General features: G+C 39.3%; 1 protein-coding gene across 2 annotated transcripts in view; it reads right to left on the bottom strand.

Annotated features, from left to right (window-relative positions):
- LOC124861593 (histone deacetylase 4-like) overlaps positions 1-20,804 on the bottom strand; it is a 77,673-nt gene extending 56,869 nt beyond the window's left edge. Inside the window, exons 1-2 of one of the 2 annotated variants that reach the window (XM_047355450.1) lie at positions 20,299-20,804; positions 13,926-14,283 (exon numbers count right to left, since the gene is read on the bottom strand). In XM_047355450.1, the coding sequence (XP_047211406.1) occupies positions 13,926-13,947 (22 nt within the window). In that variant the 5' untranslated portion in view covers positions 13,948-14,283; positions 20,299-20,804. The remainder of the gene's footprint in view (positions 1-13,925; positions 14,284-20,298) is intronic. The other variant, XM_047355451.1, reaches the window with a different exon arrangement.
- Between the last annotated feature and the right edge of the window lie 2,883 nt (positions 20,805-23,687).

Here is a 23,687-nt window from a genome sequence, read left to right as displayed (position 1 = left end):
TTTTGAAACATCTTCTTTTTATCTGTGGCAGTATTTGCCTGCATAGCTTTTTCAAATAACCAGCATCATCTCCTCTTTACCTCCAAGTACTCTGCGAAGCATTTTTATACCCACATTTGGTGGCATTAAATAAAAAATGACTACTTATTTATAAAATTTTCACTGATCTCGGTTTTACTGTGTCCACATTTCATTTAGTTTTTTTTAAACAGCTCTTTGTCACAGCCTTTTTTTATTCATTATCTCTGTTTTGTCTGCAGAGTGGCTCATATAAATAGTTCATATTTGCTCACAGTTGATTTTCTCACAAGAATCCAAGATAAAACCACAAATGGTTGCTAGGAGATATGTGATGCAACTGTAAAAACTCACTAGCTAGGCCTATTGACTTACAACAACAAACCCACGCTATCGCAGTTGCTCATAGTGGCCCTGCACCTACTATGCACACAGAGTAACAGGTGCAACAATTAATATCTGCCTCAACCTTCTCTTTTGATATGTTTTCTATTTGCAAGATAATCTTTAATCTGCTTGCATAACATCAGTATCTCCCTGCTGGCCAGGCCAGACATTTATACTTTGTGTATACCGCTGCGTCCAGCACCATGTCAAAAGGCACAGGGATAGGGTTCCGGGGAAGCAGTGTAAACCATAATTGCCGCCGACAGTTCGTTGGCAGAACACAGTGTATCCCGTTTCTCGGCTGGGTCTAGACAAAGGACATGGGGACGAAGGACGCATCCCGTTGCTTTCATGAGCTCATGTTTACTCTTTGCTGTCTTTGTCTTTACACCGATTAAAAACTAGCCTTTTCTATTAGGTGTTTGTTTTTAGGAGGTGGGGGGTCGGGTGCGGGGGGATGAAGTGGGTGCTGTGAATCGTTTGCAGGACAAAGTGGAGCTGGTGCATGCTGGGGGCCAGGCCGTTGGACAGGAGACCCCCTGTGTTTGTTCTCAGATGGACGGTTGATCATGTTCAGCAAAGTCGGTGGCAAACTGGAAGACAGAGCTGACGGACTGTCTGGCTGGCTGGAAACTCCTCTCAGCGAGAAAGGGTGCGGCATTGTGGGAACACGTTGCAGAGGAGTATTTTGCAACGATTTCTTTTTTGTAATTTGGCTTTTAGGGACTGAATCAACATGTCTGTACAAGTGAACCAGCTGACAAACGTGACAATAAAGCTTGAAATGACCAACAATGAGGCGTGTGCACCTACCACGGCGGCTGCCACACACACAAAAAGGGGCAAAGTTTGTGTCATGCATGCCCTCGGCCCACGCTCAATTTTTAGCAACGCAATTTACAGCAACAAACCGCTCAATCATGAAGGGGAGAACCAAAAATAATGATTGTTTGTGCACCACATAAGCACGTGCTCATATCTGGTGCGTGCTGCTAAAAATAGACACAGGGATAAGCCGGGCCCTCTTTATTGCAGTGAAAGCTTTTAACCCGTTCTCCCCTGGATGTTCAGTGGTGTGATGTGTGATCGCAGGCAGTTGCAGGAGGCCATGAAGTGGAAAACAGGATGAGAGAAATGTCATTTTTGAGCAAAAAGGTACATAAATTTACTCTCACTTTATACTTCCCTAAACTTCCTCCTTTTTTGGGGAATTTTATGTGTGGCCAACAAAAAGTAGAGCATTCTTGTGCTTTTTAATTTTTCTTTTACAAATTAAAACACAAAAATCTAACGTATGTATGTATTCAGCCCACCAAAGTCAATACTTTGTAGAATCACCTTTCTTCTGGCGTGTGTTACTACTTTTACACATCTATAGACTGAAATCTATGCCCATTCCTTTTTGCAAAACAGCTCAAGATCAGTAAGATTGGATGGAGACCATCTAGGAACATCCCTTTTCTCTATTGCTCTATTGAATTTAGGTCTGGGGTTTGACTAGGCCAATCTAACAGATAAAAATACGTATATTTAAGCCATGTAGGCTTGCTGTCCTTCTAGAGGATAAATTTCCAACCAAGTCTCAAGTCTTTCAGAGACTCTGGCCCAGTTTAATTTCGACATTTCACTGTAACAGTTGTCTGGAAAGATTTCCAACCTAAACTATGGATATCTGCAGCTCCTCCAGAGTTACCATGTACGTCCTGGCTGCTTCTCTTATTAATGCTCTCCTGGCCTGGCCTTGTGGTAGGTTTGCAGTTGAACAGACCTCTGTCAGATGTTTTATCACTTAACCATGAATTTTATTTTAGGGTATCAGTGTCGAAGGGGTGGAAAGAAATTATTGCCATGCGTAAATTTTTATTTTAAAAACCATTTCATAATAATGCACCACTCTGTGTCGATCTATCACATACAATCCTTGTAAAAAAAACATGGAAGCTTGTGTTTGTAGTATGAAATGTGAAAGGGTGGGTGGGAATACTTCTGCAAGGCGCTGCAGGTGTGCAGAAGCTTTCACCAATCCTCCAATCCCAGGCTGGTCTCTAAATCTCCACGCCGCTACCTAATAGTATCTGGCAGGTGTAATAAAAAGCAAATCCATAATATGGACTTATAGTCATCTGGAGATCTGTGTGCATACTGTATTGCAATGTTTGTCAAAGACATGAATAGGATCCAAAAACGGTGCAGAAGAGGCATGAGGAAAATGAGAAAAACGTGCCATCAAATTATCCTGGAGAGATTAGCACGCCAAGCAGCTGGCTGCCAAAAAACGACAATCTAATACTTTTCAAATAAAGATGAAAGCTAATAAATTTTTCTGTCCCCTGCCACAGCGATACAGCACCATCCAAGACTGCCAGCTGCAGCGTGATAATTTGGGAGTTTTATTAGAGGGTGCCCCGATTAACCTAGAAGATTAATATTTGGTTGCAACAGCAATTACCTGTGAATTATACGACACAGAAAGTACTACTGCCTTTGGTATTCCTTCTGTAAGAACTGCTTAAAAGAGACCTACAAGGAAAACTGTAGCAGATCCCTCAGGTCGGCTCTTCCTCACCAGGGAAGGAAAATCCCTACACAAGGGTGATACATGTTAGTGTCACTGGGTTCGCCTGGAATATGGTTTACGTCATTAGTGGTCCCTCTGCATTTCTGCAAAAACTCCCTGTTGACCACGTAGTAACTGTTGGCTAACAGTTGCACACACATCGGGGAGCTGCTTAATTGTCTTATCATAATTAGCGAACAAGTCAAACTTTATGTCCATGAATCGTAACTACTCAGTGTCCTTGTTTTACTCCTTAAGTCTGTTTCCTTGGTTTCCCTCCACACCTCCTCCTACAAAAGTCACCAATTACTTCCCTTTATCTTCCTTCTGTGATTTCTATCCTTTGTATAAATTGTCTAACTACTCCCTGGCTCCCCTTTGTTCTCAGTCAGATGCACGTCGCAGGTTGTCCTTGGTCTTGCCACGGCAAGTTTCTTTCTGTGTTGTCAGGCCTGGATATCTGTTATTTTTAACAGCCTGCCTCCAGGCATGTTTGATTTGGTTCAAATTAAATGAAAGTTTATTCATTACACCACCTCCTTGCCTCCTGCCTGTCAGCCAGCGTTGGGCTGATCATCCACGTCACCTTAGAACAAACTACCAAATGTATTTGCATGTGAAATTTCAGCACATGGGAGAATAAAAAATCTAGATTTTCTTATTCATAGGAAGCAAATATACAAAAAAACGTAAAGAGTGTAAATCTTAAATTTTAAGTGCAAATTCTGACCATGAGTTTGAAGATCAAACTGACTACATGGAGAAAATGTTAACATAAATCAAACTTTCTATTGTCTACCTTAGGTTAAGAATATAATTAGGCTTGTTTACTGACTATTTATTTTACCAATGAGCATGTTAGGTACAGGGTGTTGCCAGGGTGTTTCGAAACATGAAACACCTTGCATGAAAAAGAGGAGGGAGATTATTTTATGTTCTATCCTACACAGCTGACTGACAGCTTATGCTACATTTGACCAGAGAAAACTCTCTCTCTGGCATGTTGTTGAGAAGACTTTAAACTGTAGCAGAAGTATGGAAAAAAAGTGATTTTGAAACCATCACTTGAAATTGCGATATACTGTAGGTTGAGATCAGACACCGGTTCATGCTTTAATGGGTCATGCTTCAGGCGGTTTTAGTAACAAAAAGTACACAAACTATTCAGTAAACTAAACAGCATTATTTTTTCTTTAATCCAGCTCTAAATTAGCCACCTAACGGACTTTTTTTATACTAATGAATCACACTGATTCTATTGTTTTACGAGGATAGTTTAGGGGAATGTTTCTCATTAGGCCTCTATACACAGCTGACCAACAGTTGCCTGGCTGAGTTGCACTTTAAGCTAAAGTGCATTAATTCTTTCAGAAAAATTTCCAAACATCTAACTTAATCTATTTGTATTGAGGAAACAATTATATCTCCTTTTTTAGACAATGTACACAGCTGACAGGCAGCTTGAAACAGGTAGGGGAGGAAAGTGGAATCTAGTCTATCCCTTAAACTATTTAGGAAACAAATCTTGAACTAATTAATAAACAAAGAAGCAATACGTTACTTTATTCTACCTACGATTTAGCCACCTAAGTGTATACATAGTGCTTTTGTTAATATTAGTTGACATACAAAAACAAATATGCTAATTTAAATTTTATTTGTTGCAGAACTGTTGCATCCTAGTTGCACAACAGAGCTTTATCAAAGATCCTTTCCTCCCAGCAGTTGTTAGACTCTATAACAATCACAGCTCCAAAAAAGCCCAACATGTTTTACATCCCTGCTGTTATTTGCAGTTTTTTTCAATTTTTTTAGTGTTGTTTTCCTCATGTACAATTACAGATGTGTTTTTCTTTACTTTTAAATCCCCCTACTCAGTTGCACATTTCCTTTAATCCGAGTATGCCATTTTAATAACTGGACAGTACTTCTTTTACTTTTGATCTTTATAGAGTTTTAAGTCTGTAAGTACTTGTATGTTTCAATTTACCTATTATGTTGCTGCCGACACAATTGAATTTTTATTCTATTCTATTATTATTATTATTGATACTACCAGAAATATTTCAAAACAGCTGCTGTCATCTTTTGTTTGACCAAAGTGTAAAATTAGGAAATATCCCCATGTTTATACACAGCTGACTGACATCTAACTCCACTGAGGTTAACTCCACTGACGTTTAACAATGATTATAGTTTGAGAGCCCTAATTAATAAAATAATAATTTAATTTTCTTGTTAATACAGCGGTATTATTTAAAGTATTTATATTAGACACTTTAGTTTAGGCATTTTACACTCGATCTGTTTTTTTTAGGTATCAAATACTTGGCCTTTTAATAAAATATCTCTTTTAAACTGATCCTTTTACATGCCCGTAATCCCAAGGAGAATACGTTTCTTATTTCTACATCATGTACTCTTGTCATATAAAAGGACAACTAAATATATTGAATCTTTGAATTCAAATGCTTTATCAAAGAGTGTCCCAACGAGTTTGTAAATTTTGTCAGAAATTTCGCTGTAGCCAAAACGTTATTACATTTGCAAAGAATCCTTGCGGTCGCTACATGTATATACGTACATAACTGAATGTATAAACAGTATAAACATTATAAGTACTGCTAAAAAGTAGCTTGCTTATAAAGCCTTTACGGTCATCTTAGGCCCTGACTGCAGTACATGACTTGATGAGGTTGTGCAGTAATTTGAATGTATTAAATTATAGATTAAATCATTGTCCAAGTTCACAAGTTCAAATCATCAAGAAAAGTTTGTGATTATGACGCATTAAGCCTGAAAACCTTTACGTCTCATTTCATATATTCATGTGAAAAAAAAATAGGAAATCCATATGAAAGTCTGGTTTTTAATATACTTGGAATATTATATATGAATATAAATATTCAATATAAATAAACAACTAAAAACAATGTGATACAATAAATAACTGTAGAAAAGAGTTTTTAAAATGTTCTATAAACTGAGATCCATAGAGATTTCTAAAGCCTTCAGAAAGTCTGTAGGGGCTCATGAGACTAGTAAGGGATTTATACAGGGTTTGAAAGTGGAGGACCATAAAAACCACTAACATGTCCAGGTTTGGACATCCAGGCACGTCTCCAAAAAACCCAAATGTCTTCACTGGACCTACAGAGGGCTCTTGCTACTTTTGTGAAAATGCATGCCTGTACAATCAGAAAGAGGCTGCACAAGTTTACCTTTCATTCATAAAGACCTGACTAAAGTTCTACATAGTGAGAGCAGATAACGACCAGAGCTTGTGAAATAATGCGGAGTCTAAAAATTTATTTCTTTACACCAGAACAGAGGACATGTGACATAAACCAAATACACCACTCCAGAAAAAGAACCCTTCACCACCTGTTAAGCTCAGAGGTAGAAATGTCATGGTTTGGGGTTTGCTCATTACCATACCATCCATCATGAATTGTACGTCAAATAAGATGAGACCATCTGTAAGTGAGGACTTGGCTGATGCCAGACACTGGTAGACACTAGATACTGGCTACAAGAAGTTATTTCAGCTATCAAGGGTAGGGCGTCCTAACTTTTTCCTTGGCTAGAAAACACATTTTAGTTCCTCTCTTTCATTTAATGAATAAAAAAAAAGGTTATTTTTGGTTGTTTGACTGGAATTTGTAAACATGACTTAATAAAAAAAATATTTTTTACATGACTGTTACATGCCAAATTAAGTTGTTCTCACTTTATTTTTTAACTGTCAGTCGCCAGATTAAAATCACATCTCATCAAAGCTGGTATGGTGGCTTTAAAATAAGTAAACTGCATTTAGTTAGAAAATAATTATTCAAACTAGTGACCTAAGGCCTTCACTGTGTCCATAATGCAAAAGGACATAAATATGTAGTTGCTTAAAATGTCTAAACCCAAGAGAAAATAATTTAATCTTGGTTGGCACTCCAATAAATCATCTGACACTCCATGTTAATGTTTATTTTAGCTGATTGTATACTCCTGGCTGATTTGTATAGTTGCTTTATAAACCTAGAAACTGGTACTTGTAACCTAGATACAGCCGACCCTTCGAGGGAAGGTGCACTGTGTCAAGCTCACCAGTTTAAAGCCGTAAACGGTACTCCCGCCCACACAGGCCAAGCAAAATATAGCAGTAAAAAATCTAATCTGAACACAGTGTATGTACCGCTGCAGCTCGATAAAATTCGAGGAATGGGTTAATCTTTAATTTTCTTTTCCCCCTACATGCAAGGATTTAAAGTTTAGCCATCCCATTCACAAATACGGTCCATGGGAGCTACTTAGCAGCTACTCACGGGTATCACGCTTAGTGTCTGACTCATGTGCAAGCCCGGTTTGTACTCCAGCAGAACACCATGCAGCCTTTCCTGGAAAGCCAGCGTGCTTCTAACTAAAACAAATCACTGGGAGCTAATGGCATTGCCTTCCCTCTTTAGTGAGCTGCTCTAACACCTGAGGGCTGCTCTCTTTGAATCCTGATTTTCATTTTAACTCACTTTTGCATGCATCATTTTCACAATCAAAACTTGTGGTAGAGCTGCTTATTTTCCATGTTTTTCTACAAATACACCGCCTGGCAGCAGCTCCAGCCCATCTTTGCTGTGTAAATTCCCGTCTACCTTAGCACTATTTGTGTATTTGTCCTTTATTGTGCACATGTAGCAAACAGGTTTTGCAGAGACTCCTTCCTTATGGAGATAGGTGGAAAAAAACGAGACTGATAAGGCTGCTTGGTGAATGAGAGCGACCACAGGAGTGGTGGAGCCAGGGTACAGAAAAGTAACACGCACAGATGTTACTAGAGTTCAGCTAATTCTGAGTAAGGGACAATGAGCAGCTAAAAAAAAGGTGAGTCATTACCAGTTAATCATTAACAAACAAAATGCACTGACTACACTTTTTCTACTGTAAATGTATGCTCCTATCTGAAGATGTGTGACCAAAGAGGCATGGAAGAGGTCTAATTCAGCACCTAACCTGTATAATAATAAGTAAGTGAGAAGTATAATATCAATCCGTATATATAAACTGACACACGTGCCGTTATTTATAGTTATATTGAGCCAGCTGGACCATTCAGTGATAAACATTTTTCACTACATCCTTATAAGAGCACTAACTAGCTGCTTTGTCAGCTGTCTACTCAAAGAAACTCAAAAGAAACAAGGATATCAGTACAGTTTTTTATATCCCTGTTGCATCAGAGAAATTAACTATCCACGTGGTGCAAATGAAACACGTGGTTCTCTTTATCTGCTGTGTGTTTGGCGCCACGTTTCGACAGGGAACATTATTGTTGCGGTCTACACAAAAATCTGGGCTGCGATCATCTGCGGAGAGTCCTGGATGATGGCTTTGTGAGCCTTTGACAAGTTAATTCACAACATTTGAGTTGGGTGGAGGCATAGCAAAAAATGTAATTTAGAGGCAATACCTCAAACTTGCTGCTTTCCTGAAAAACCAAGATAACAGGGAGAGCGCTGTGGACCTTCATAAGTCTGGTTCATCCTTGGGTACAATGTACAGATGCCTGAAGGTGCCACGTTTATCTCCTCCAACAACACTATGGGGATGTCCAGCTACCATATGGTTCAGGAAGAACATGTTTCAGTGCCCAAAACATAAGCAACACCTTGGGAAGATGCTGGCTGAAGTTGGTAGGAGAGTGTCAGTGAAACAAGTCCTGTACCGTCACAGGCTGGAAGGACTCTCAATCTTACTCATAAAGCGACATTAAACACCAGATTAAGGTCTAAAATACAGTGTTTGACCATAATGACCATTATCTAACCTAGGGGAATGAGGAACCTTGCAAGCCTGAGAATGCCATCCCAACTGTGAGGTATGAGAGTGGCAGCATCATGTTGTGGGAATGTTTTGCTGCACTTCAAAAAATTTATGGCGTCAGGGTGAAAGAATACTGCATGAAGATTTTGAAGCAAAAACCTCAAGATGGCAGGACGGGTCTTTAAAACGACCCAAAGCATACAGCCATATGGGCCATTTTCATTCTGCCTTTTTCTGTCATTCAGCCAATAGTTACTACAATTCATCTTCAGCGTGACATTTACGCAAACAGTGGTGTATGCTTAGCATGTAAAACAAATGTTGTAGGCTAATATGAACAAAACCTCTCTGTACACAAAGAAATCACTGCTGCGCAAACACTCCAGCTTTTTTAGCAGAGAGGCCAGGAAAAAAGTCTTATCGGCGTGACCCACGTTTTATTCTGAGAAATGGTAATGCCACAAAGCATTCTGCATTTCCCTTTTCTGGGAAAAGATTTATGGTAAATGATATTTAATCTAAAAATCCCAAAAGGTTTTGTAATAAAGAAAATGAGTATGTCCAGGATATAAAAAAAGTGCGTTGTAGTAAGCTCATTTACAGATTACAGAAACGGCGCATAAGCAGGCAGGCATGCTTGAAAACACGCAGCAGAAATGCAGCTAAAGGACGGGGGATCAACACACACAAACACACACTGGAAAGGATTTAGGAGGGCTTGTCAGGGGTTTTATGAAGAAATTCCAGACTTCTCCAAACTCTTCTTTCTAGATTGTTCTATCTTTCAATGTGCATTTTAATATAATAATAAATAATAATAATGCAAAACACAAACAGCTCAGTGTGGATTTATGGCAGATGTTTTTACAGCAGAGAGGCTTTAAACGTGGATGGATGGATGGATGGATGGATGGATGGATGGATGGAAGGAAAGGAAGGAGGGAGGAGGGAGGGAGGTGGGTTGGAAGGAAGGAAGTAGGAAAGGAACAATTGACACAGAAGGAAGGAAAGGCCTAAAGGGAAAGAAAGAATAAAAGGAACAAAGAAAATACATGCAGAAGGAAGATTACAAGGAAGGTAGGTAGGCTACATGGAGGGAAGGTAAGGAGGTAGGAAAATATGACACAAGGAGTTAAGGACAAAAGAAGGAAGACAATAACCGAAAGAAAGGAAAGGCCAACGAGGGAAAGAAGGAAGGCAGACAAGGAAGGACAGAAATCAAAGGAGGTAGGACACAAGGAACAAAAGACAAAGAAGACAGGAACTAAGAAGAAAGAATAGAGGCATAGTACAATAGGAATGAAGGAAGGAAGGAACAACAGACACCAGGAAGAAAAGAAGGACATAAGGAAGAAAGGGCGGAAGGAAGGAAACACCACTTAGACACTTTGTAATAAAGTCTAGTGGTACAAATATTCTTCTACACCTGGAAAACACTGAGATCAAATTCCAGAATTTTCCAGACCTTTCCCCAGGATCCCTGGCTTGTAGATGAACATAAAAATAAAACTGATGTGTTTCTATAAACACAACAAACTGTTTTCCCCACCATCCAGAGAGTAAGATATTGGACCAGCCTGACAGGTGCCTCGAGGTCACAGTGTTGCACGTTTTTCTTTCTTTAGATGTCTCCTGGCTGCTTCTTTCTGTCTCACTGTGTATGCACCAACATCCAACAAGTGCGTCTCCAAGCTGTCACTCAAATGAGACAAGCAACACCTCAAATCGACACCCACGCTTTGGCAGCTCTCGGAGGACCTGGATCGTCTTCCCTGGAGGCTTTTCAAAGGAGGCTGAGAGAAATATGAATCATCCCCTCCCAGCCTCTGACAAAAGGATCATTTTTGTTTTAGTCGGAGGTGGGTTAGCAAAGGGTGCCAGGTGGATCCTAGATATTTGGGCTTTCAGTGGGAAGCAAACTGCGGAGATAAGACGGAGCGGAGGGCACCGTGGGAAATTAGAAAAGAGCTAAATGTTCTGTTTTGACAGGGAGCTGGTTGGTTTATCTTTTCTATCAGCTGCTGCGGCTCCTGGCCAACGAAGAATGAGGCTTCCTGACCCGTCTTCGCAGCAGGCCGTTGATTCAATTTCACTATTTGTGTTCTTTTTACAGAATCGTATAAAAGGAGGTGTTATTTCAGAACACGCTGGACAGAAAGCCAGCACTGGAAGGCAACAAAACTGAGTCTGTTTATTTTAAAAAGATGATTTTTTACAGCTTTTTTGTTACTTGGCAAGGCCCATGGGTGTAATGTTATCTGTATTATTAAAGATGCAGGACCGTGACGCCTACAAACTAGCAATCACTTTGACATAAGACTGCAAACAGATTAAGGTAAAATTGAGAGCATTTATAGATGCCTGAAAGAATAATCTGATTATTGTAAAACCCTCTGGCTTCAAGCTTCTCCCTCCCTTGTTAAACTATGAATTCAGCACAATCACTGGAAAGATTACATCTATTTCACGATCCAAATCCAGACCTAATTACTGCCAGACTGATAGGACTTGTCTGACATCATGAAGTAGGCTAAAATATCTCAAAAAACAACACACGATGTCCCAATCTAATGAATTTCGTGAACAGATGAATTTACTTGTTTACATAAATTACTTATCTGCTTTGAAAAACAGAGGAAAGACAATTTATATATGTTAGTGCTGTTACGATTTGTAGCTTTCCTGGCTCCTTATGACCATCATGATTTAAATTTAAGACCTGAAAAAAATAAATGTTGCATAAATTACATTTAACTTACATCCTAACTTAAGCAAGCTAAGTATAAGTTTGCCAACTTCATTCGCTAATGATGATGGTTTTAGCCAACTGTTTAAACCTGCTTTCAAGCCAATTCTCATTAAACGTACACATTTACACGCAAAAGAAGCAACAGGAACAGTTTCATTATAAACACAACATCCAGTGGGCCTGGTCCAGGTTCTGTTGGACTAAAGAAGGTTGACAATTTAAGTTCCTTTCGATAGGTGCTTCCATGCATGATGGGGGTCGTAGTTTCTCACTAATTACACCCCAAATCCTTAGCCAAAACTACAAATCACAAAACAAACAGATGTTGCCAGTGCATTTCCCAAAATACATACATAAAAAAAATTAAACAAGCCCTGGATCATTGCATGTGAGGTCAAATAGATTACCTGAGATAAAAGATTAAGCTAAAAAGAAAAGGCAGTTTTTTACAGTGCATCTGTGATGACATGGATTAGCATCCAGACTACTCATCATGACCAGAAGAGCTGACTCAGATCACCCAGATGATCCCAAACCACATTCTGCACACATGAAATCAGACTGGTAAACAGGTAGAACATTTCACTGTTCAAGCTAACTAAACTGGTCCCAGTCTGTTCCTTTACACTTACACAGGGCTATTACAGGAGGAACTGATGCAACACTATTGTAACCGTGGCTCAGGGCAGTGCTAATGAAACGTGTAGCAGGAATTTAACATCACCATCCTTTATACTTTGGCTCAATCTTTTCGATCAAATGCACAATTAACCCATTCATTTTCATTCCAACTTAGCTGTAAACTGTAATTTCAACATACACTGTTAAGGAAACGCCCCAAAATATCAACTATATCATCATACTTGCAGTATAGCATCTAGTATTTCATCATCTCAGGTACCCTTGCCAGCGTTAGTGGATGTCACCTTAGATATCAGAATGGGAAGTTTCTAAGTTAATGTAGAAGTCAGGAGATCTGGTTGGGTTTTTTGCAGCTCAACCAGCACCCACACCTGAGGCGGAGTATCCGTCCTACCACCACGGTGAATTTAAACGTGGTGGAGACGTTGCAACGCAGAGGGCGGCGACTGAGGCAGCAGGTCGCACACATCTCCAAAGGGAGGCCTGATAGTTGCCTCAGCTGTGGTATTTATACTGCACACACTCCCAGGTGTGCAAAGTCAATACGCTCGAGGCTGTCAGGTACCACAGCGACCAAGCGGCAGGCGAAGTGTCTTCATTTGCCAGCTGGTCACCGAATAATTTATCAGCTGACTAAAACACAAGCCGAAGCTCCTTAAAGTGAGCTTCATTAGGTGCCAGGGAGCAAAGAGGAGCCTCTGCTAATGAGATGATGCTGTGGACCTTCTATCACACTCTGTAGCTCATTCATATTGAATAGAGCTTATTAACTGTCATAAGACCAGATTAAAATGTTTTATTACGTTTTAGTGAGCTGTGATCTGTCTCTGCTCGTAACCAAAACATGGCATTCATCAACATGGCAGATGTGGCAGCAGACAGATTTCCCTTCACGCGGCTGCGTCGGGGAGCTAGACTCTCATTACTCTACGCATGATGGTTAAACTTTTCATCAGGAGGCTCAGAAGCCCACAGAAAGAGCAGGAGGGTCCCATTGAATGCTTGCCTATTGCCACTTTGAGGAGTCTGTGTAACTCGGCTATTTTGATCACACTTTGCCTTGCAAAGGTATTTCTACCCCCTGTACTTTAGATAGGGATTTGATCAGATAGACCAATGCAAACAAGTGCACAATGGTGTCAGACAAGAAGGGAACACACCAAACAATGTAAAGAAGGTGCTCTGGTCAAACGTCTTGGGATCCAACAGTTGTGGGTTTAACTCCAGCTCCCTCCTGCCACACGTCGATGTACCTCTGGGCAGGGCACTTAACCTCAAGTCGCATATCAGAGGATAAATGTGTTCACGTTTTTGATTGTGATTAGGTGGCTCTAGTGTGAAGCGCTTTAAGTGGTCGGTATGACAGGAAAAGCTATAAACATTCAGTCAATGTACCATTTTATTGCACTACATACGGCCAGAGCTACAATAGAATGGTCTAGTCAAAGCCCAGACCTAGACCTAAGTGAGAATCTGTGGAACGACCAAAAAATTGTGTTCACAGATGAGCTTGGGCTATTTTGGGAAGAGGAATGGGCAAAAAATTCAGTATCTAGATGTGCAGAACAGAAATTGCAGCCAAAGATGGTTCCATAAAGTATTGACGGTGGTTGGGGGGTTTTATTTGTTAAAGTTGAGCACAATCATGCATGCTGCATATGTACTAAATCTCAATATTGTACAATCAACTTTATGTAGTTTTAAAAATGTTTTAAAACTTTAAAAAAAAAATAAACACATCACCAAACAGCAAAAAAGTCTTACCTTGATGGCTGTTTGATGTCATCTCAGTCAGGTTAGTCAGGTCAGTGCCCACACAGTCCAGCAAACCAAGCTGCTGGCTCGTTGTGTTTACGTGTGTGTGTGTTTGTGTGTGTGTACTGCAGAACAGATATGTGTATCTATTGCAAGTGTTATTCACAGGGAGGCCGTTATCCTGCCAAAACTAAGGACATCTGGGAATGTCGGTTTAAATGCAAGCTCAGGTTGATCCAGCACTCCGGACGGTCGAACAGGAAACTGGAAGCAGGCATCCAGCAGCAGCAGCAGCCAATCTCCATTAGCCTAATGATGTGGCTACTCCACTTAAAGAGGCAGCTCGCTGTCTAGCATCAGTAGCAACCTACGAGACGGGACAGAAAGCACAGCGTCATTACTACTTCTGTAACGGATGATTCAAAACCAAAAAAAGTTTCTTATTATATACAATAGAAATCAGTGTCAGAAAAGTTTCAATCATTTTCTTTATTTCTGAGTCAGATCTGAAACTTTCTGCAGTGGTAGACAGTCAAAATACCTGACAAATCATTCCTTATGAGCTTTTGCAAAGCATTCCCCATTTAAAATCTATTTTTTAATAAGATTTAATTTTAAAGGAGTAAGGGACACAGTTTTATGAGAATAAAATAGGTTTATTGTATACCAGAGAGGTGATCAGCCACATTTTATATAACCTCAAACAAATAACAAAAAAGAGCAATTTATCGTGCTTCATGTATGGGGTTTCGCTTTGTGTATTGTTTAAAAAATGTTTCCAATAAAAATACATTTAAAATATGGCACGGAAATCCGTCAGAGTAAAAAGATGGAAGAGGTCTAACGTGGCACTTTTCTGCTGCTGAAATTGACCCTTTACTTCTCAACAGGACTTTTGAGAGGTAGAAAATTTGGCTCTGGGTCAGTTTGCCCCTTCAAAGATTTATACTTCTTATTTCATCCAAACCCTCTCACCTTTTAGAACCATGAACAAACTATTTCCAACCATTCTGGATGGATGGATGGATGGATGGATGGGCTTGTAAAATATGTGAGCAACCTTAATTATTCTGGTAGATATCAGTTTCCTTACAGTTAACTAAGGGTATATTCTAGAAAATTACATTAAATCTTCAGTTGTCAAAGAGTGCCTGTAAAGTCTCAAAGGCTGGTATAAATTGACACATTGTCAGTATGAAATATTCAGTGGTAGAACACAAAAAATAAAGCAAAGTGCAGAAATACCAAGTAGTGATGGGGAAAATGACCAGCAATGAAAATATGATGCTTTTTTTCCTTAATTTTGAAAAGGTTTTGTTGTTGTTTTTCTGGGCTACTTGGCTCCAGGTCAATTTGTCCTTCGCAGATTTAACCACTGCATATTAATTCTGTTGGTAGTTAAAAAATCCTGACCAATTTCAGCGATAAATAATCACAAACATTCTTGTATATTTAAATTTTATTGTATATGTTTTTCCTGAAGGTTTCATGCTATGCCCTCTTTCCACTAATTGTGGTTCTGATCCTCTGTTAGACCAGTCCACGCTTATGAATCCCTGCAGTAGACGACGAGTATATCATTAAAATTTTGGTGAAGCATTGATGATCAAAGAGGGACAGAAATGCCCCCAAGCCAGAGACGAACTAAAACAGGGTTTTATTGAATGTGGCCGATGCATACATAGCAATAATGGAGAAATGTGTTCTTTTACTCAAGCTAGCAAGAACAACAAGTTCTTTCTGACAAGAACATTTCATGTTTCATGAGAACTCAAGTGCAGAACTTTTGAAGTCCTTATGAGTCCACCATAACGTAGTATGGCGCTTCTATCAGTGTTGACAGTCTAATTCTTGCAAACACACTCAGACTTATATATTCGCACCCTCAAGATCCCACCGTACCCTTGCTAAATCTTTACTTATGTGTGTGTTGCTTACCCCTGCTGAGGTTTTTTGTACTATTTCAGACTGTATTCTGTTAAGAATAGAGTCTGAAATATGATTTTTTTTCCTCCTATCTTACTTTACCTAAATGTGTGATTTTATTACTTTTAATAGATTTTCAGATTTCTCAGAAGGATTACCAGCAAAAGCCAATTATTATTACTATTTGAAAATTTTACTACAGCTGTTTTTACACCAATGACCAGAGATTTTTAGATTTCTTAGAAGGATTCATATATTTTTAGATTTCTTAGAAGGATTGTATTACAATAATTTCATACCAGTGAAAGCCAAACATTATTAGTATTTAAAAAGTTTGGACCTACCAGTGACCCAGCTTCTCTACTCAGACTTCAGTGAAGCCCATGACTGTAACTATTTGAATGATGGGACCACAGCTGCCTCATACCAGCGACCTCAAGGATTAATATTATCATTTTTCTTCTAGCACAGGATTAAAACCTTACTACAGAGGACTTAATGAGCTGATTACCTCTATTAGAAAGATTGGATTAGAACCAGCTCTTACCAGTAAACTCCCAAGGATAATTAGTGTCCTTTGATTTGTCTTTCTTTGTTTGATTTTGTGTATCATTGTGGTGTTTTTCCTAGTGTACAGCGCTATGAGTGCCTTGTTGATGAAAAGCGCTGTGTAAATAAATCTGACTTGACTAGTATTTGTATGTAATAGTTGTTGCCAAAATGTTCTGTAGAGAACAGGCGGGAAGCATCGATGGGCGTCAATTTGTTCTTGCCGCCTTGGGAGAGAGGGCGGCAAGGACATTTCTCTGTTCTTGCGAAGTAGGAATAGGCCTTAAAATGTGAGCCAACAAGTCTTTAAACTTACTGCAATTTAGTGGGTTTTCATATATCTGTTTTGAATGCGGTTTTTCAAATGCAATATATACTGGGTTCACAGCTTCTTTTTTTACCAGAATTTTTCGTGATCCACAAAGTATGAAATGACGAACGGCCTGAAATGACCAGTACTGAGAAAATGTAACTTTTTATTTTGGAAACTGTAACTTTGTTGTTTTTAATAATAAATTACTGTACATGTATGGAGGTTTTTCTGGGGTGATGGGGCCCTGAACGCCTTGAGCCCAAAGCTTAAATGTCAGATGTAATCACAGCTTAAGCCTGAAGCACTGAATTGACTATTCCACTACAAATAGAAGGGGTAAAACTGCCCTGGGGGGAGGTTGGTATGGAGGTGGGAGTAGGGAGGGGTTGACGAGGATGTTTACTCCCTGGCAGAGGGTCTCCGAGGCTGTTCCGCACAGGATAGATGCACATGTTTGTGTGTGAATGTGTGTGCATTAAAGGCTGGGGGTTGGTCTCAAGACAAGAGTGGCCAGACAGTACAGCCGCAGGACAAAATGCCCCCACCCATACAGAAAAAAAAAAAATGTCGGTCACTGAACAGTGCTTGCACACTTACGCTTTGTGATGAAGGGTCAAAGCTAGGAAGGGGAGGGTTTTGGATCCTTCATGTGTGTGACACTGTGTTTTAGGGACAAGCTTGGTGCAACATCATTCTGCCAGGGTATCTCATCTGTTTCGGGAGGGGTATTAATGTGAACGGTTGAGACCATTGTCCCCAAAATGAGTTGGCTTGATGCAGGATGACAGAACTGGGGAGACATGCCCTGCAGCTCAAAGTGTAGAAATGATAGAAAAGCACTCATGGAGAACAGAGCAAAGGTGGAAAATACTTAAATATTACAGAAAAGCTGTCATTCTGCAAAGAAAAACATAAATTACTCCCAAGATTTCAAACAGTAATGACTAAATGTATAACAATGATTGGTTGTATAGTTGAATTTTTCTAACATTGCACTTTCTAGGTGAATAACAAGCATAGATGCAAATCATTTGATTGATATTTTGCTTTAAGTTTTTACTTTTTTTTTCATTATAACCCTGTAATAAAACAAATATTATAGACTATTTTTAATGTCCATTTGATGACCTTTAAATGGTCGTAAAAATGTTCAAATTTGATGCATAATTAGGGCTTATTAACAGAATCTATAAAATATGACCAATTACGTTCAAACCAAAATAACGCTACATGCCTGCTGCTGGTACATCCTAGTTATTGAAGTCATCCCTCATGTCCTAACAGCAGACTGTGTAAAAAATGACTGCATCCAGCAGTCAGAGGCACAAGATGTCCTCTTGGAGGGTACAAACTGTCCGACAGTTTACCGCAACATTTTGTACTCAACCTTTTCCAAAATGATCCAACCAAAACGATGAAGCTACAAATGGCAAAGCGAAAAATATGACCAGCAACAAAATAAAAAAAACTCCCGGCTCTGGATCACTTAGTACGTCCTACCCCTATTTTGTACACAGGCATTACTATTTTGTATATCTAAATAAACCATTTTTGTACCAGCAGGTTTGTAAATTTATTTCGTATCATGTATAACAAACCTTCAACCATATTCATAAAAATTTAAACTCATTTGTAGCCTCAATTATGCATTTGTGATGTCTGAGGAAGTGAAGAATTATAGATGATCAGGAGCATAAATTAAGAATAAATAAAAAATACTAATTTTCTAACTGGTTTGTGTTGTAAATAGCAGATTAAATGTGAAGAATTTTCAAGGGAGAAGAGAACCTTACAATATATTGAATTTAGGTACAAAATGTTTATCAGTTGGGTACAAATTGATACATAGTTGGTACAAAACAACCCATTGTCTCTTTACTTCATTAAAAAAATTAGGTATAAAACAACCGAAAATCAAAAGGTGCATAACGACAAAGGGGTGACATGACCAGCACTAAATAAACTGATGGACAATAGGTGCAGAAATGGATGGTTTACAGATACAAAATGTGGGGCTGTGTAATTGATCAAAATAATCAACTTCAAAAACAATGTACTCATCAAAAATGTATTTAGATTATTTTTTTACATTATTTTTTTCTTATTCTGCTTTCCAAGTAAGTTCCTATTTAGTAATGTCTCCCATCCAACACGATTTGGTCTCTTTTGAAGGCTAAACCAGTTTTGCCACCTCGGCAACTTACTGATTTCTCCAATTGTTCTGGTGATTAACATAAAAAAGTGACAATTCTAGCGGCTTTTTCTGGTGTTAATGTAGACTTTTGGAGTCTTGTGAAGGCATGTGTGGTTCTTTCTATTCTCACAGGTGGCTGAGTCCTCACGCAGCTGACCCTTCCCAGGTGGGACCAGACCCACTTCCTCTGCGTCCAGATTACAAATAAATCATACATGCATGAAAACACCACTGGCCTATCCTCATACAGTTAGGGCTGGGGGTAAAAATAATAATAATAATTGTTCTTGCTAAAGATAAATCACCGCACCTAAATAAATTCAGCATTTTCATTCTTTTTAATTAGTTTTTAATGTAGACTGAATACAATTTTTTTTTTCCTTTTCCTGGAACTTTTGTGTTTTAAAATTGCCCAAAACCCAAACAGAGTTTGTATGAATAAAAATAATGATCAGGTCAAAGTGCAAACTGACTGGCAAACCCAGAACATCAAAGCTAAATTGCTAAATTACAGATAATATTTTATTTCTCAAAAAATTAATTAACCTTAACCCAAATATGGGTCCAAAACAAACAAATGGGCTTCATAAATAAGCCAGGGGCTGATTTATAATGCTTCAAATGTCAAAATTTTTTATCGGAATCGGCCAGATAAAAACCGTATCGGTCGACCTACTGTAGATGACAGCCTTAAAACCCCGTCCCTAAAAAAAGAGGGGACTCCCACACAGGCTCCTTTCCAGGACAAAACACAACTCTGACATGTGCGGACAAAAAGTCCACTTCCTCTGCTCAGTATTTGCGTAAACATGAGCAAAACAACGCTTTAAACCTTCCATAATCTGCAAGTCAGATGTTGCTTTAACGGCTTTAACAGCCCGTACGCCCCCATTCACAAAAAAGAAAAAAGACTGACGCATGCAGAGACTTACCACCGCCCATCCCGAACCATTCACACACAGATACCCGGGGCCTGGACCTCCAATTTACACCTTTATGCCAGCAGCCTGGTTACAATGACTCCGGAGAAGTGTTTTCACTCAGCATTTCACGTTAAAGCCCAAGGCTCGGTCGTGCTCTATAAATAGCTCAGCAACAATCGGCATAATAAACATCGCCCCTTACTTCCCGCCCGCAACAGCGCAACGAACCGTACCCGAAAAAAAGGGCAATAGTTTCACGACTTAAAGAGGTGAAATAACTCCTACCGCCTTCAAACACGACCCAGGCCCACCGACCACCGCTGAAATGTAGCTGTGCAATCCGAAAGCGAAGCGGAGCGGTGTGGAAACTTGAGCCGGACATTGTTTTGATGAATCCTGTGTGTGGATCGCATCCCTGGCGGAGAACCAACATGAAAGCGGCCACACAGTCATCCAAGGAGCGCACAAACAGCTCACCTACACGGGCCAGGTGGATGACAGGCGTCCCGACGTGTGTCCCGCTCGTTTCACCTTTTATTTCTCTCTCATGTTAGAGACTCCGAGGGGGGCGGACGGGGAAAGAAAATTCATCTCCTGACAGATTCCGCCATACTGGATTTTTGTTACAGCCCCAGCGTCACATGGAGCGCCCCTGCATTTGGCAGAGGCGGGGTCAGCCGGATGAAAATGGGCCCATGTGCTGCTGTCCGGGCTTGGTTCTGTGGATTGTTTGGAGATTATTTCTATGCTTTTAGTAAAGAAAAGGTCTCTTTGTATAGTATTTCTCATGTTGTGTTTCAGTGTGTGATTGAGCTATTACTTTGTTTTAAAACTTTTTGACAAATATCCCTCAAATAAATCTGAATGTTGTCGAAAAGTTAATATATTTATTTAATCAGTTCGATGAAAAACACGGTGATATATTTTGTAGAATTTTCCTGTTAATCCTGATGGTTGTGGCATACATTTTTTGAAAACCCCAAATTCAGATGATCATTAAAACAAGATGTCACCTACCACCAATGAAAAAAGGGTTTTGCTCAAAAAGTATGCTAAGCCAAAAAGTTAGAGTTTAGATTCAAATGATCTTCATTTCTTATTGTAAATGACCCAGCTTTGCTTGTTTTATCCTTGGTGATGAGCTCCAAGTCTTGGAGGTTGGAAGGCCTCTCTGCCATCACCCTAATCTGTAGCTCCGTCTACAGATTCTCCATCGGATTAAAGTCGGGACTTTGGTTGGCACACATTACAAAATAAAAATAACATATAAAACTTCCAGTAACACGATACATATTTGTCAAAACAAAAGATTAGTTAAACCTAAAGCTACCAGGGGTATGTATAGTTTTTGGCTTTTTTGCAAAAAATACTTTGTCAGGCCTCTTTTTGCAAGAAATATTGCATCAGTCCAGCGTGGTATTGTGGCAATCAGCTTGTGGTTCTGCTGAAGTTTTCTGGAAGCCCATGCTGCTTTAAAAGCAGCCTTCAGCTCATCTGCATTGTTGCTCTGGTGTTTCCTGTCTTCATCGATCCATTGACCCTATATGAGGTTTATGATATTAGTAATTTTTGCAGTGTGAGCCAGTGTCTAGTTTGGCAGGAAAATCATCTCAATAAGGGTTGTCAGCAGAGGGGTGTAGGACGTGCCCTATAATTTTTTGGTAACTTTGGACAAACACCATCAGATGATATAGGTCCCCACATAATGTCTGATTGTGGAAACACCACACTGAATCCCAAGAAACTCAGATTTTGTACTTTTCCACTCTTTCAATTCCAAGTGCATGAATAAGGTTTGCTTTATAACCTTCTCCTGGCTGCACCTATCCCTGTTGCTTGTGCACTTTTTTAACCACAGTTTTTCCTTCCACTTAACTTTCCATTAAAATTCTTGGATAAAACCCCATTGTAAACAGCCAGCTTCTTTATCACAAACCTTTTGTGGCTTACCCTCCTGATGGAGAGTGATTTATTAATTTATTGAAAGATTTATTCATGCTTACATAACGGATGGGTAGAACTTATTTTCTTTATTATCTTATTTATTTAATTTACTTACAGTTGCAACTACATTTAATATCCATTTTGGGTATTTCTACAATTATTTTTAATTCAACTAAACTGAATTAAACTGAATCAACTACATTGTTATAGAAAATTCTGAATGCAGAGTACTAAAAACCAAAAACTTTTAAAATTTTGATATGGTTAAGTCATGATTTAGAAAGAAATACATGTTTGTAGACCTAGCAACCAGATGTATTAGCTGGCAACAGGTTGGAGTAGTGGTGGGATATTTATTGAGTGTTTCAGGAGTAAAGATGAAGAATAGTTCAACTTTTAAGGAAAAATGTCAATAAATCAATTCATTTTCCAGTGATTTAATAAGTTTTAATGGTTTCAAAACGGTTAAAGCTTCCTATCATACCATTCCTACATTTGAAACTCTACATGATGAGATGTGAGATGAGTGCGTGCCAAAGCGACTACAGCTTTTTTCCAAGTTGTATGGAGCAAAAAAGCAATGCACTGCTGCCCATCCCTAGCATGTTGCTGCATACTATTGCTGTTACTAAGCTAACTCTGTTTTAAAAACAGAGTTAGCAAGCTACAAGATAGATTTTTGTTTCAAATGTTTAATAGTCATGGCTATCGTACTGTGAGAATCTCATACTGACCAATAGATACAAACTGCAACCAAATAGTTACAGAAACCTGACAGTCTATTTCTTTGAATAGATTCTTTCAATGGAATCTGACAATATAATTGTTTGTGAAACATTATATCATTCAGGAATTTAGGGAATCTAAGAAATGCCTGTACACTAGAGCAACACTGTGTGCTATGTGTGCCATTTCTTTAGTGAAAAAGTGGACCTGTGAGAGGAAAAGCCCTGAAATCTTCTCATAAAACTGTGTCTTGGTACATTCGCAGATGCATAGTAAAGCCCCACCATAAAAACAATGGATGTAGAAATGTTACCACTTTCCTTTGGCCTATTAACTCAATTAAAGTCTCCAAACAAGCTGATATTCTTCCCTGCATGTGTTCTTGCATTTGAACCCCTCCCTCTATCTCTCAGCACTTTCCATAACCTTCAGTAGCAAAATGAAACAAACATTTTTATCCAATTGTTGTTCATTGCAACACAAAATGCCTTCCCCACCACCAGCTCTAATCCAATAAACCTTTATTTCCATTACTTTATATTTGATTTTGCATCTCAGCATCCACCCACAGGCGAAGCTGAAACACCATGGCCCGTTTCCGCTGACTCGATTACAGTAATATGCTAAGCAGTTTTTGTATAGGCTACGTTTGTGCGTAGAGCCAGTGTTATTATCCAGAACGCGCAGGTAGACCGCACCGCTCGGCTGGGAGTTAGGTCTGCTCTCCTGCCCTCAGGGCTTCTTTGACGACTCACTGAAGTTCACAGGGAAATGTTGGAAAGATAAGGTTCTGCAACTGAAGGATGCAGGCGAACCCAACCAAGAGCAGAGGGAAGCTACAGTGGCCTGTAAAAGCCCCCATACCCCTGAACATTTTTGAAAACCACAATTTTCCTTCAGATGTACAATTACGCACTACTTTGTGTCAATTTGTTACATAAAATCCCAATAAAATATACCTAGGACAGAACAGGTTGCTTCAACAGTGGCAGCAGGTCAAATCATGTTAGATATTTTAGGATTATTCTAGTCAGTACACAATCATTCCCCTATTTAAACTCCCCTTTCCTCGTTTTCTGTATTAAATCCTAAGATCCTGCTGGCTTTGCTAAAGGAAAAACTCACAGACCTATAAAAACAACCCCACCTCCACTGGCATGCACTGTATCCACCAACATCATCTGGTACCACAGCTT

This window comes from Girardinichthys multiradiatus, chromosome 24 (genome assembly GCF_021462225.1).
Source record: "Girardinichthys multiradiatus isolate DD_20200921_A chromosome 24, DD_fGirMul_XY1, whole genome shotgun sequence".
NCBI classification, from domain to species: Eukaryota; Metazoa; Chordata; class Actinopteri; order Cyprinodontiformes; family Goodeidae; genus Girardinichthys; species Girardinichthys multiradiatus.
The sequence above is the reverse complement of the archived record's forward strand: the minus strand, read 5'-3'. Positions and strand labels throughout refer to the sequence as shown.